The 13,491-nt window shown below is 42.4% G+C and overlaps 1 protein-coding gene across 1 annotated transcript in view; it reads left to right on the top strand.

Moving 5' to 3' along the window:
* Positions 1 to 1,881: 1,881 nt before the first annotated feature.
* Positions 1,882 to 13,491, top strand: part of DNAH3 (dynein axonemal heavy chain 3) — a gene marked incomplete at both ends in the record, with an annotated part of 180,411 nt that continues 168,801 nt past the window's right edge. The window contains 6 exon segments of the mRNA XM_079719035.1: positions 1,882 to 1,911; positions 6,256 to 6,360; positions 6,897 to 7,131; positions 9,908 to 9,980; positions 10,244 to 10,418; positions 12,235 to 12,424. Of these exon segments, the coding sequence (XP_079575161.1) occupies positions 1,882 to 1,911; positions 6,256 to 6,360; positions 6,897 to 7,131; positions 9,908 to 9,980; positions 10,244 to 10,418; positions 12,235 to 12,424 (808 nt within the window).

Below are 13,491 nucleotides of genomic sequence, written 5' to 3'. Positions count from 1 at the left end.
GGACACAGGTGGACTTAAAGCACACAAAATTTTAAAGGGAGGTGTGTCTCCTACTCACCCACAAGGTCACGGGGCTCATGGGCACCCTACCAGGCCCCTTCTAAAGTTCTTTACTTTGTTGGGTTACAGTTGCTGGGTTTTTTATGGGACATGGGGTTTCATATCCTATTATAGGAGGCCTGGTAATAACCCCATTTCCGTCTGAAGTCTCAAACCCTGTCACCGGCTCATTTCTTCCAAACACTATTTGAAACTGTATGTACACCTTATGGTAGAGAGTGCAAATGTAAGGAATGAGGAGCCTCAAGGTGATTTTGAAGGTATGGAAAGCCAAACTTTGAGGGAAAAGTAAGAAAAAGGAGAAATGGAAGTACTTGGTACTATGTAATGCTCATCGTAAGATCTCAGAAATGTTTGTTTTATGGGCAGGTGCTTTATGGAAAGAACACTGGACTCTGGAGTCATAAGGACAGGGTTCACATTGTATCAGCACTACTTACAAGTCCTGGCAGTTGAGAAAAATTATGTTTCTCAGTTTTGGTTTCGTCAATCATAAAATGACAACATCGTGGAGTTTGGGGAAAAATTGAATGACAAAACATACATACATATATATATATATATAAACCTGTCTCCCAAAAAGAGCTCAAGAAGTCTAACTTGATTTTGAGAGAATTTTGAAAGTGACCACTTAACATGTGCTTTGAATGTCTGGGCAGCAGCTAATTGTATCTTGTGTGTGTGAGCGTACGTGTGCATGTGTTCCTGTGTTTATCATGAGAATGATGTTAGCCACACTTATAGAGTGCCTACTGTGTTGAGTGACCAAGCTGTCTCAGTTTGCCCAGGACTGAGGGAGTTCTCAGGGTGCAGGACTTGCAGTATTAAAACCCAGAAAGTCCCAGGAAACTGGGACAAGTTGGTCATCCTTCTACTATGTGCAGGTTTCTTTACAGGTATTATCTCATTAACTCTCAAGCCCACCTATGAGGTAGGTTGTCACATTGTTGGCATTTTACATTGTAAAGGACACTTGGAGAGATTAAGCAATTTGCTCAAGCCACATAGCTAATTAAATGGGAAGGGCAGGATCTGAACCCAGACCTGTCTGACTCTAGGGCCCAAGAATTTAACCACCACTCTGTGTGCATTTAGGCCCCTCCAAAGGCACAACCTCTTTTTGCCATTCACCTCCTGGATCATTGCTAAACACCTTCCCACCTTCCCTCCTGTCACCGAAACTTCCTGCTGGACAGATGGCCTACAGCAAAGGGAGAGACCTGGACACAAAGCTGAGTCAAGACCAGTCTTGTATCTGGGCACAACAGAGGCCCCTCCTTCCCTAGCGACAGACACTGAAGCCTTGTGACTGGCCCCAGGACCTGGGCACAAGCTCCTCCAGTGTTAGAAATAACCCGAGAGGAGGAGAGAGAAGAGTTCAGGCTGCCAGGGGGATTGTTTGGTGGGGTGCTTCCTCCCTCTTCTCTCTGTTAGTATGTAACTCTGCTTCAGTTTTTCCTCTACAGTGAGCTCCTTGTATTCCTGGAAAAGTTCCAAGGGAGGTGATGCTCAGTGGAAGGGAAGAGCGACCATCACAGGGAAGCCGCCACACAGAGCCCAGCAGAGCCCCAAGGCTGCTCCTTCATTCTCTAGCTTCCCTTTCTCTCCTCTTCTACGTGGAAACTCCTCAGGGAGCTGAAATCCATGACCTCAGAGAGGCAGCCCTGTGAACAGAGCTTTCAGAACATCTGGAAAGTTCCATAATCTGTGTCATCCCCATTATGCTATAAGGAATTTCAGAGGCACTGATAGGAGAGGAAGAAACTGAGAGCCCTTTGTTCCTCTTTTTATATTTTTATAGGTCCAGTTAGAATGGACAACATGAGTGACATGGATTGCTCATCTCAGAAGGTAGGTATGAATTTTAAGGTTTATTTCTTTTTTCATACCTGTAGTATTTTCAACATGTAGGGAAATTGGAAGTGGGTGGGAAGGGGATGTTTCAGTCATAAACCAATTGCCATGTTAGATCTCCTTAACCAGGCATAAATGTTAATCACATAATGTCCTTGAATTATGCTTTGTTCTGAATTAGGCTTTTGGACATCTTCAAGTTTTGCTGAGAAAATTTCAGGAATAGACACCTTTCTTTCCCTTTCTTTTGAAGGCCATTAGACCATATGTTCCATCCAGCAGTTCCCAGCACTGGAGGTACATAAATAAGAATATACTGGGGAGTATCTTGAAAATATAGAGACTTGGCCTCACTCCCAAAGATTCTGATCTCAAAGGTCTGGAGTGGAGCCCTGTAGTCTGTATTTTTAGCTAAGACTCTAGTGACTCTGCTGTTGTAGGTCCTTAAGTGAGCATTTGGAAACTGCTTCCGTGAAGGACTTGCAAACATCACATGTAGTCAGAAATAAGCACCTGAAAGTAACAGTTCTACCCAATCTAGGTGCCAGAATCTTGGTGGAGAAGCCAAGATCCACTAAGTTGCCATACATTGAAGTGTATGGAGCATTTTACACTCCAGAGGAGCATTTTAAATCAAAACTTCGTAAAATTAAAGTGGATTTGTTGATAATTACTGAGCCCACCCCCTGAAATGGAAATGCTCTGCAATTACCAGAGAGAACACTTACGCATTAATATTTTTAACAAACCGTTTTGGGTAGCCAGGTAGTTCTTACAAAAATCTCCATCTCTTTCACCTTGAAGGTGCCACAGAGGATTCTTAACCAGGTGTGTTCAAGAAAACTCTTTGTTTTATGAATTGATTTCTAGATCTGCTAATCTCGTATGTGTCCCATGTGTCCCTGTCTCATGAACTGAGCTGTTTTCTGCTATCATGGTTTAATGCTCTGTGTGTATAAGTCTTAGTCTGTGCCCATGAACTAGCTTAAAGTTTAATTTGTTCTTCAGCAGTTCTGCTTCTCTCCATTGTGCTCTGCAAAATGCTCAATGTTAGTTTGCTTTCTTTTTTTAATATAAGTTTATTTATTTTATTTTATTTATTTATTTTTGGCTGCGTTGGGTCTCCGTTGCTGCATGCGGGCTTTGTCTAATTGCAGTGAGGGGGGGCTACTCTTCTTTTAGGTGCGTGTGGTTCTCATTGTGGTGGCTTCTCTTGTTGCGGAGCATGGGCTCTAGGCACACGGCCTTCAGTAGTTGTGGCTTGCAGCTCTAGAGCGCAGGCTCAGTAGTTGCAGCACACGCACTGAGTTGCGCTGCAGCATGTGGGATCTTCCCGGACCAGGGCTCGAACCCATGTCCCCTGCATTGGCAGGCGGATTCTTAACCACTGTGCCACCAGGAAAGTGCCTAGTTTGCTTTCTTGCAAAATGTTGTTTTCTTTCTTTATTATCCCAAGAATGGCTTTTCTCTTTATATGATGACTCAGCTGCCTCTGTGTCTATCTCTTGGATGACCATCTCTCAGTATGGAGGGACTTACATATGATTCAGTCTGGCTCAAACCCAAAAAGGAATCTATGGGCTCAAGTAATTGAGAAGTCCAAGTTGGATCCTAGGGTCCAGTTGATGTCATTGGGAGTCTGTCTTTGTCCTTCTGGTGCTTTGTTTTCTTTTATGTTGGCTTTAATCTAAGGAAGACTTTTTTCACATAAGGCAAAGATGGCTGTTGAGAGTACCTCTTTCTCAATAGCACTATCAAAAGTGTCAGGAATGATTGTGATTAGCCCAGCTTGGATTACACACCTATCCCTGAACCAATCACAGTGTCTAGGAGGAGAGAGTATTCTGACTGACCAGACCTGTATCACATGCTCTACCCTGGACACAGGCTGGAAACTATACAGCATGGACAGAAATTGGAGTAGAGCCAGTTATGTCCACTAGGGCTCTATTCTGCCTGTTTTGCTGGGAAGAGTAACTTCCCAGTATATGTCAGGGCTGAAATCAGGTTTACGCCAACCATGAGCAGAAGCATGAATGCCAAGCCACCTCCTGAATAATGCTAATATTCTCCTCAACTGCAAAAGAGTCTCCTCAACTGTAACTTACTCAAGATGTCTGAAATTTGTGGTGTTTGCTTGTTGTTCTTTTTTTTTTTTTTTTTTTTTTTTTTTGCGGTACGCGGGCCTCTCACTGTAGTGGCCTCTCCCCTTGCGGAGCACAGGCTCCGGAGCACAGGCTCAGCGGCCATGGCTCACGGGCCTAGCCGCTCTGCGGCATGTGGGATCTTCCCAGACCGGGGCACGAACCTGTGTCCCCTGCATCAGCAGGCGGACTCTCAACCACTGCGCCACCAGGGAAGCCCGCTTGTTGTTCTTTTAATGAATATTTTTATTTGAAACAGATTTAAAAGCTAGGCCAGGGGAAAGATTTCCACTGACCACAAAACCTCCTTGCTTGCAAAGACAAAATGCAGACAGCCCTAACTTATCAATCAGTATATGTCAGTATATGTCCCAGTCACATCTGGGATCCTGAAGGAAACCATGAATGACTTCATTTCCCTGAAAATACTGCTGCCAAAATCTACCTTGGATGGTATAGTACCCATTTTGGATGACCAGGTTCCTTTCAAGTTGATGCTGAGTTTTTTCATTTTGTTCACCTCATCAGTGCAGATCTGATATTAATTTCAGTAGTGAAAGAGAAGGCTCTTGGAGATGATTCATCGATTCTTAGATCCTTGAAATTGAGGTCAAGAGCAGAGAGACAGGCACAGTGCTAAGCTGAAAACAACAGGGTCACCTTGTTTAAGGTGGAGCCTGAGCATCCCCATGTTTAATAAAGTTCTGTTAGTGGGTCTGAAATTTTTGAAAACCACTGAATTAGGCCATTAGATCAGTGAACCTATTATGTTTTTAAAAACTCCCAGGCTCAGTATGCGTTTTGTTTAAGAGTGTGCATGTTTTTGTTTAATTTTAAGATCAACACATTCCCAGAGTAATTTGCCGTGTAAGTGATACTTGCCATTTCCACTGTGTTGGGATGCTGAGTGATGTGTATTTAAAAGCACCTCTGGGGACTTTCCTGTTGGTCCAGTGGTTAAGACTTCGCCTTCCAATGTAGGGGGTGCGGGTTCAGTCCCTGGTCGGGGAGCTAAGATCACACGTGCCTCATGGCCAAAAAACCAAAACATAAAACAGAAGCAATATTGTAACAAGTTCAATAAAGAGTTTAAAAATGGTCCACATCAAAAAAAATCTTTTAAAAAATCTTTAAAGAAATAAAAGCACCTCTGTGTGGCTAGTATGTGTTACCTATCCTCTGTGAGCCTTGGTTTCAGCTAGAACATGGGTATAAAAAAATCTCATAAGTGCCTGGTGTATAATATTTAGAATGATGGCAGATGTTATTGTTAATGTTATTATTTTATGAGGTTGAGTCATCAGTGAGGGATTGGTTGGGGCATGGGATGGCTAATATCTGATTCATAAACCCCCTACTTCTCTACCTTCAATTACCCTTCATGACTTAATTTGCTGACCCAAATAAATCAAATCTGTCCAATAATGTCTCATCTTACACAGTCATTGCCTAAGGTAAAAAATCACAAAGAGCCAAAATTATACTTGCAGATCCATTAAACCATCTTTAAGGTGCTGTATAGCAACACCTCTCAGTAGGTCCAGCCCAGAAGTTTTCCTCCATCACAGCCCCAGATGAAGTAGTTGTCTTGCTTATAGTGGCTGGGTGTAGGACAGAAACACACACAGCATTGCTCAACACTGAAATCACCTTCAGCTCTGAGGTGAAACGGCACCGGGAACTGAGAGTGGCCATGGGAGCCACAGGTTCACCTCTGTCTGAGGCTCACTCTCAAGTATACACTCACTGAATGGCATGGTAGACCTAGATGCCACACTCTTTAAATGATACTTTTTCTTTCCACGGGAAGCACAGAGTTACTTATGCCACTGCACAAGCAAAGTTCTATTTGGAATTTTGCCAATGTGAAATGCAAGAGTCGATTTTTTAAAGTCAACCCCTTTAATTACAACCAGGGTAGGGTACCTGGAGGTGCCCTCAGATTTGGGCTCTTCCCAGGGGGAAAAAAAATATCTGAATTTGCTCATTGAAGTGTAGCCAAGGAGCAGATGCTAGAGGAGAGACATTAACAATTAAGAAATGAAACCTACACAGTGGATAGGGGTGAGAAAGGTGCTGTATGGCAGAACTTTGTGCCTAAAACCTTTCCTGAGGACCTTTTTACTCCTTATCAACCTCAGAAGTTTGGAAATCTTTCCTAATTCCTGAAGAGTGGCCTTGTATCTGTTTCCCACAGATCCACAAAAGTGACTCAATACATCACATGAGCCACTCCCAGATGCGGCCAGAGTTGCCTCCTCTTCCTGCTTCTGCTAACGAGGAACAATCTGAACTCTATCAGGTGTGTTCACCTGGCTGCTACTCTTCTGCTGGTACTAGTTTGGGGGCAAACAGTCAGACTTGACAAGTGGCATTAGAGGCCTTGGTCATTTTTGCCACTGGAAGAGGCTACAGCACCATGGGAGAAAGCTATGCAGTAACACAAAGGTGAGTTGGAATCTGGCCTTCTCACTTACCTGCTGCATTATTTAAACTCTCTGAACTTCTCCATGTTCAGCTGTAAAATGAGAACAGTTATTTCTACCTTATAGCCAAGTCCATAGCAATAAAGACAGTAGATGTAAATTATCTGACCACAAATTTACTGAATATTGAAAGCAAGCTGTTATCCTTGTCATCAGAAATCACAGTGGTCAAAGAAGTACATTTGGTGTCCATTCCGAAAGTATTTGCACTCAGTGTGCAGAAGGTAGAGCCACCGTGTAAGGCATGTGGGATGCCATGAGTCTCAGTGTGAGTGGAGCCTGGCCCTAAGGAGCCCAGGCCCCCTGAGTGATGTCCCTCATCATGTGTCACTCTGCATTTCTTCCCTTGTAGACAGTCATGTCGCACAGCTTTTACCCACCCTTGATGCAACGCACATCATGGACCCTGGCTGCACCCTTCAAAGAGCAGCACCACCACTGTGGACCCAGCAACTCCATTGCCAACAACTACTCCTTGATGGCCCGGGACCTGAAGCTGAAGGACCTGCTGAAGGTCTACCAGCCTGTCACCATCCATGTCCCCAGGGAGAAGATTGTTCAGGGGCTGCCATTAGGTATTTCTGGCTGTGTGCCATACCACTCAGAATAGGGCTTTGGAGTGAGATTTCTAATGCTGGATTTTAGTCCTGGCTCCACCTTTTGCTGCAGCTAACTTTGGGTAACCTCATGGAGCCTCAGTCTCCTCATCTCTGAAATGGGAATGATTGTAATGGCTAGCATGACATTTACCATACACCAAGCACTGCTCCATGTGCTTCTTGTTGATTGCTGCATAACAAGTTATCCCCAAACTTAATAGTTTAAAACAACTACCATTTGTTATCTTACAGTTTCTGTCAGGAATCTGGGCATGGCTTAACTGGCTCAGAATCTCTCACAAGTGTGCAATCAAGGTGTCAGCCAGGGCCACAGTCATCGAAAGGCAAATAAGGAAGGATCCTCTTCCAATCTCACTCACATCCTCCACTGCCTGTTGGCCATAAACATCAGTTTCTTACCATATGGGCCTATCCATAGTGCAGTTCACAATATGACTTCTAGCTTCCCTTAGAGGGAACGAGGGAGAGAGCAAGAGAGAGAAGAGAGCCAGCAAGATAGAAACCACTGTCTTTTTGGAACTTAAATTTGGAAGTGACATCCTATCACTTTTGCCATTTTCTCTTTGTTAGAAGTGAGTTGGTAGGTCCCGCCCACACTTAAGAGGATTACACAAGGGCATGATTCCAAGAAGTGAGGCTTCTTGGGGACCATCTTGGAAGCTGCTTACCACAGTACTTTATATGTATTAACTTGTTTAGTCCCACTGGGTACACCTATATCTGCTTAAGGATATCCTTTAGTAGTTTTTGTTAGAGGTGTGCTGGAGACTTTCAATCTGCCTGCTGTCTCAAACTCATTATCATGTTTTTCTTTATTCTCTCTGCTGTGTCTCAGTGAATTCCTCAAATATATCTTCCAGCTCACTAATTTGCTCTTCAACTGTGTTCAGTCTTGAGTTTAACGTGTCTAATGAATGGGCTTTGTTTTAATAACAACATCTTTTTATTTTCAGATTTCCTAATTGGTTCTATTTATGAGGACCACACTTGCCAATTTATTATTCTTTTCTTATGGACATAGCCCTTCCAATATCAATCACTTGGAGGATCTTAAACATTTATTTTAGAGAATTATTAGTATTGCTGTATTATTTCCATTTTGTAAATATGTCCCTCAATTGTTGAGTTTATTTGCTATCTTTCTTAGTATTGGTTTTTCTCATGTGTTATGAGATTTTAGTTTGCAGATTTATATTGAGGGTTTTTCCCTTTCTTGCTACATGCATTCCCCATTGGTTGAGGTATAATTCACATACAATAAAATGCACAGATCTTAAGTGTTCAGTTCAATGAGTTTTGACAGTTGTTTATACCGTATAGCCACCACCCAAATAAGATATAGGGTATTTCCATCACTAGAGAAAGTTCCCTTGTGCTCCTTTCCCATCAGTTCCTTCCTCTACCCAACACCATCCCACCCCAGGGTAACCACTTTCTGATTTCGGTCACCATAGGTTAGTTTTGGTTGCTCTCACATATAAATGTACTCAAACAGTGTATTCTTTTGACAGATCTTTTAAAATCTTGCCTTTTCCCCTTATGCCTTCATCTGGCATCTTGGACCCCAAATTAGTACCAGATCTTATATTGGTGGCTTAGGACTCCCATCCTAAGGTGGTGTTTGGGGATTGTAGATCTGGTCCCGGAGGCAATGTTAGGCTTGGCCTAGATATTACCAGCCTCTCTTTGCTATCTGTGGCCACCATGTGAATTGAGGATAACAAGTGCTTTATCTGCATGACAGCGTTGCTGTCTTTTCAGCGTGTCTTCGTGGGTAGGGCAGCCCTGGCTTCATGCTGTGAGCCTACCTGCAGTCCCCACAATCATGGTGTGTTTTGGGTTCTGTTATTCCCCCCAGGTGTCAAACACCTAACTACTTCTGCCTGCTTCTGGAGCCAGAAGCCAAGTTTAAGACTTTTAGTTCACAATGTGTTTATTTTTAGTCCACAGAGAAGAGCATCTTTTCGAACAATGCACTGTCTTTTTAATTTTAAAGAATATTTTTTCTATTATTGTTATATTTGGAGTAGGTTGAGGAAATAAAAGTGTGAACTCAAAATACATCTTAACCAAGAGTCTTCAATCCTCTGATTCCCTCAAAATGTCAATTTCATATTAGTATGTCTTTAACATGTCTCTATGACATGTTAGTTTCCTTAGGCTAGAATCTTAAGCAAGTATCCAGTTAAAGTTTAATAGTAGAGTTTTATATTATTTGTTGAATTTATTTATCACAAATGATATTTATTGCAATATCTTCTGTTTATTACAAATGACATCGGTTTTTCTATTTGCAATAATTATATTTATTGCAAATGATACTATTTTTTCTACTTGTGATAATCATAATATTTCCTTTAAAATAAATATATTAGGTTTAAAGTCTGAATCTATTTAAAGAAAAATATTAAGCAGTAATACACCTGATGTTTAGAAAATAGAGCATATAGGATTGGGGAGTGAATTGAGCAATTATTAATACTTGTCCAATGTATGGGATAACAGAAGGTATGCCCATCCCCATTTCACAGTTGGGGAAGCTGAGGCTTGGAGTGATGGTCACTTCTTCAGGGTCACACAGGTAATTAGTGGTACAGGGCCCACATCACCTGTGTCATCCCACCACACCAAGTCCACCCCGCTTAGTGTTCTCCTGCACTACCCTGAGACTGGCATCCCTGTGGACAGAGGACCACCCAAGGCCACTGCTCATCACTGATGTCTTTCTTCTCTACTGTTCTAGCAAATAAAAGCTCATCAAAGCCTAACAAGAAGAAAATGAAGTTCTCCCCCAAAGACAAAGAGGATCTCACTGGGTAAGGTGTCCCTATGGGCACAGGGGATTGCAGGACACTGGGCTGAACCGAAGAAGGCTGTGGTCTCTTGAAAGCCATGCTCTGCTTCTTGACTTTAAAGCATTCCTGGATACCTAGTTACTCATGTTTTTTCCCAACAATCCTCTTAATCCAATTTTTGAGGCTCTAAATAAAAATAAATTAGCCAACTAAGCAAAACCAATGCTAACAAACCTATGAGGTGTTCCATGGAACCAAGGACTGAGCTTATGTCTACTTTTCAGGACAAGGTTGGCCTGCAACACCTCAGCCTCCTTACCTATGAGGACGGAGGTGGTGACATCTTTGACTCTCCCAGGAAGCAGACCAATGAGTCCAGAAGAACAGATTGATGTGATGTTACAGCAGGAGATGGAAATAGAAAGTCAAGAAACCAAACCAACTGAATCAGACTTGGAGGTACATTCTTATTGCCTCCTTTCTCTCAATTTGCTAAGTATTACTCTTGGCATCTCAGTGATTCTAAACTGGAGAAAAACAGCAGAGTCACCTAGGGAATGTTTTAAAAATACTGAAGTCCAGACCCCATGACAGACTACTGAATGAAGGTGTGCGTGCCTGAATTCTCTGCTCTAATAAGTCTTAGAAATCGGTGCCTTTGTGTCCTTGTAGAATGTAGGTTGCAGAATGGTGACCCATAGGCTGGGGTTGCCAGATTTTGCAAAACAAAAATAAAACAAAAAACAAGACACCAGTTAAATTTGAATTTCAGATAAACAATGAATAATTTTTTAGTATAAATATATCCCAGTGCATCCTGTATTTTATCCGGCAACCCTACCATAAGCTGAATTTGGCCTATAGATGTGTTTTGAAAATAAAGGAAATCTCACATAAGCTAGAATTCTAACCTCTCTTGAAAAAATTTAAAAATTTTGAAGCTGAACAGTAGCCACTTCCTTTAGATGAGAAATACATTCTCTGGTTTGTCAGTCTCCACAATTCCTTATTATTTTCTTATGTACAGCCAACTTTCAGTTATTAACATTACCTGCTTGGTCCCAGGTAGACTTCTGAGCTTCCAACCCCTATCTTAAAAAAACAAATAGCTTGCGAATTTATAGTGTATAGTAAAATGATTAATAATAAAAACCCATAGTGACTGAGCATGTGCTATTAGCAAAATTCCCTGCTAAACCCTCTAGATGCTTGACCCCATTCAAGACCTGGGGACTATGATTATTCCTATTGTCCAGTTATGGAAATTGGGGTGGGGACTGATTAAGTAACTTGCTCAAGGTTATACAGTCAGTAAGAGGCAAAACTAGAACTTAGACCAGGTCTGGCTGATACTGACATCTCTGTGCTCTTAGGAGCTACACAGCATTTCTCAAACTTGCCTGAAAATAAGAATCACCTGGGGTGCTTGTTAACAAATCCCAAATGCCCTAGCAGGGGGCCTGTGAATCTGCATTTTAACAGGAGCCTCTCTCCTCACCCCACGCAGTTCTTATAATGAGGGAAGTTTGGAAGTTTGTCCTGTATTAAGGTTGAAGAGATGTAAGCTCAGCCTCTTCTGACTACAGACAATTGGCACTGAAGGTCAAATCTGATTTCAAACCCTTTCCTATACTTTGTGCTTCTTATCCATCTGAAATTATTCATTTCCAGAGCCACTCAGCCATCTAGCAGCTTAGAGGCAAGCCCTAAATAAACCAAACTTCCTAACGTCACCAAGTCCCACTGGGCATTTTTGTTCAGTTCCTGTGTTTGTGTGGCTTTTCTAAACTCAAAACTCCCATGGTTGGATTAGAAGAACTAACCCCCAAGTCTCACTCAGACTTGGGGGTTTTTCCCCATGGACAGCTACAAGCCACAGGATCAAGCGCTTTCTTTGTATAGGAGCATTGTTGTTGAATTATTTGAGTCCACTTGAGGAGCTTGTCATTCCTCTTCTTAAAGCTCACCAGATAATGCCACCTCCATCCCTGGCCTCAGTCCTCCTTCCACTGTTCCTATCTGCATGGCATTTGACAAGTCCTTCCTTATACCACGCTGAGATCTCTCTGGCTTTGTTTGACTCCTCCAGAGTCATGGGGAATACTCGCCAATGATTTATTGCAATGAGTGTGAAGTCACAGGCCCAGGAGCGCGTGAAGGATGGAGATAGGTGCTGTATGAACAGGGTCCCTTGGTGGCTGACGGATGTGGGCAAGTGGGCACAGTTAGCCAATTGATCATGATCATTTTCTTGTTGGTGGTTTGTTTATGGAAGAGATACTATTACTATTTGACCAATGGAGTCCAAAAAGACATGATTGCCCCTGAGGAGGATGAAGTGATGGTTCGGATTTCAAAGCTGATTTCTAACACACTGCTGACAAGTCCCTTCCTGGAACCCCTGATGACTGTCCTTGTGGAGGAGAAGGGAAATGACTATTACAGTAGCCTCATGAAAAGCATTGGTAAGGCTGGGCATAAATGGGACAGGGGTTCCTATGTGGAGGGCACCTTCTTTCCTCTCACTGTCAGTCCTTCACCCTGGTTACTCTGAAAATGCCAAAAACATTGTTTAACTTTTCATTCAAATGCTCCCCGCCACCATCACTCATGTCCACACCAGTACTTACCACACTTTAACGTGCATCTACGTAACCTAAAGATCTTGTTAAAGTGCAGATTCTGATTCAGTAGAGTTTGGGAGAGGCCCAAGATTCTGCACTTCTAACAAGCTCCCAGGTGATACAGGTGCTACTCAGGTGTGACTTACTGTAAGTAGCAACAGTAAGAAGTAGGGGCCTACTCACATTTAAAATCTAGTTCAAGACCTGCCTCTTCCCTTAAGTATTTTGATCTCTGCAACCCTCAGTGATGAATCCATCCTCTGCATTCATAGCACTTCTTGTTTCTACTTTCAACTCATCCCACTTTGGAACTTCTCCCGTGCCACTGTTTCTCTACGGTTATTTAACACTGGCATTGTCTTTCTTATGGGTCTCAGCTCTCTTATTAGACATTAGCTGATGTATCATCAATCCTCCCTCCCCTTCATATTTAGCCCCATGTCTTGTGCACACAGTACGTCATTGGGAAATGTTTGATGATGGTGAATAATGTGAGAAACACATCAAAGGGGAGAGGTGATCATATTAGTTCCCCACCTTCCCATTTTATCTGGAACACAGCTATACTTACCAAGTTGTCTAGTTATTTTTAATTTCTTAATTAACCTTCTAATGGTGTCAGTGTAATGGCTCCTTGTCTGCTATAGGCTAGAACCAAACTTATAAGGATAAACATGTAAAGCCCTTCAAATTTCAGCCTCAACCTACTTCTCCAGTCTTATCACCTTGAACTCTACCACTTGTACCTGTTATTTCTGCCACAGAATGACTCACAGCACCTTGAGTATATTATACAAAAGTCATGGAACTGCACTTCTTATCCTTCAGACAAAATCCTACTCATTCTTTATGACCCAGCTTAAATGGTACTTCCTCTGTGAGGCTTTTGCCAATCCTTAGCACGTGAA

The sequence above is a fragment of the Hyperoodon ampullatus genome (genome assembly GCF_949752795.1).
Source record: "Hyperoodon ampullatus genome assembly, chromosome: 14".
Lineage (NCBI taxonomy): Eukaryota > Metazoa > Chordata > Mammalia > Artiodactyla > Ziphiidae > Hyperoodon > Hyperoodon ampullatus.
Note: the sequence above shows the minus strand (reverse complement) of the source record. Positions and strands in the feature narration are given on the sequence as shown.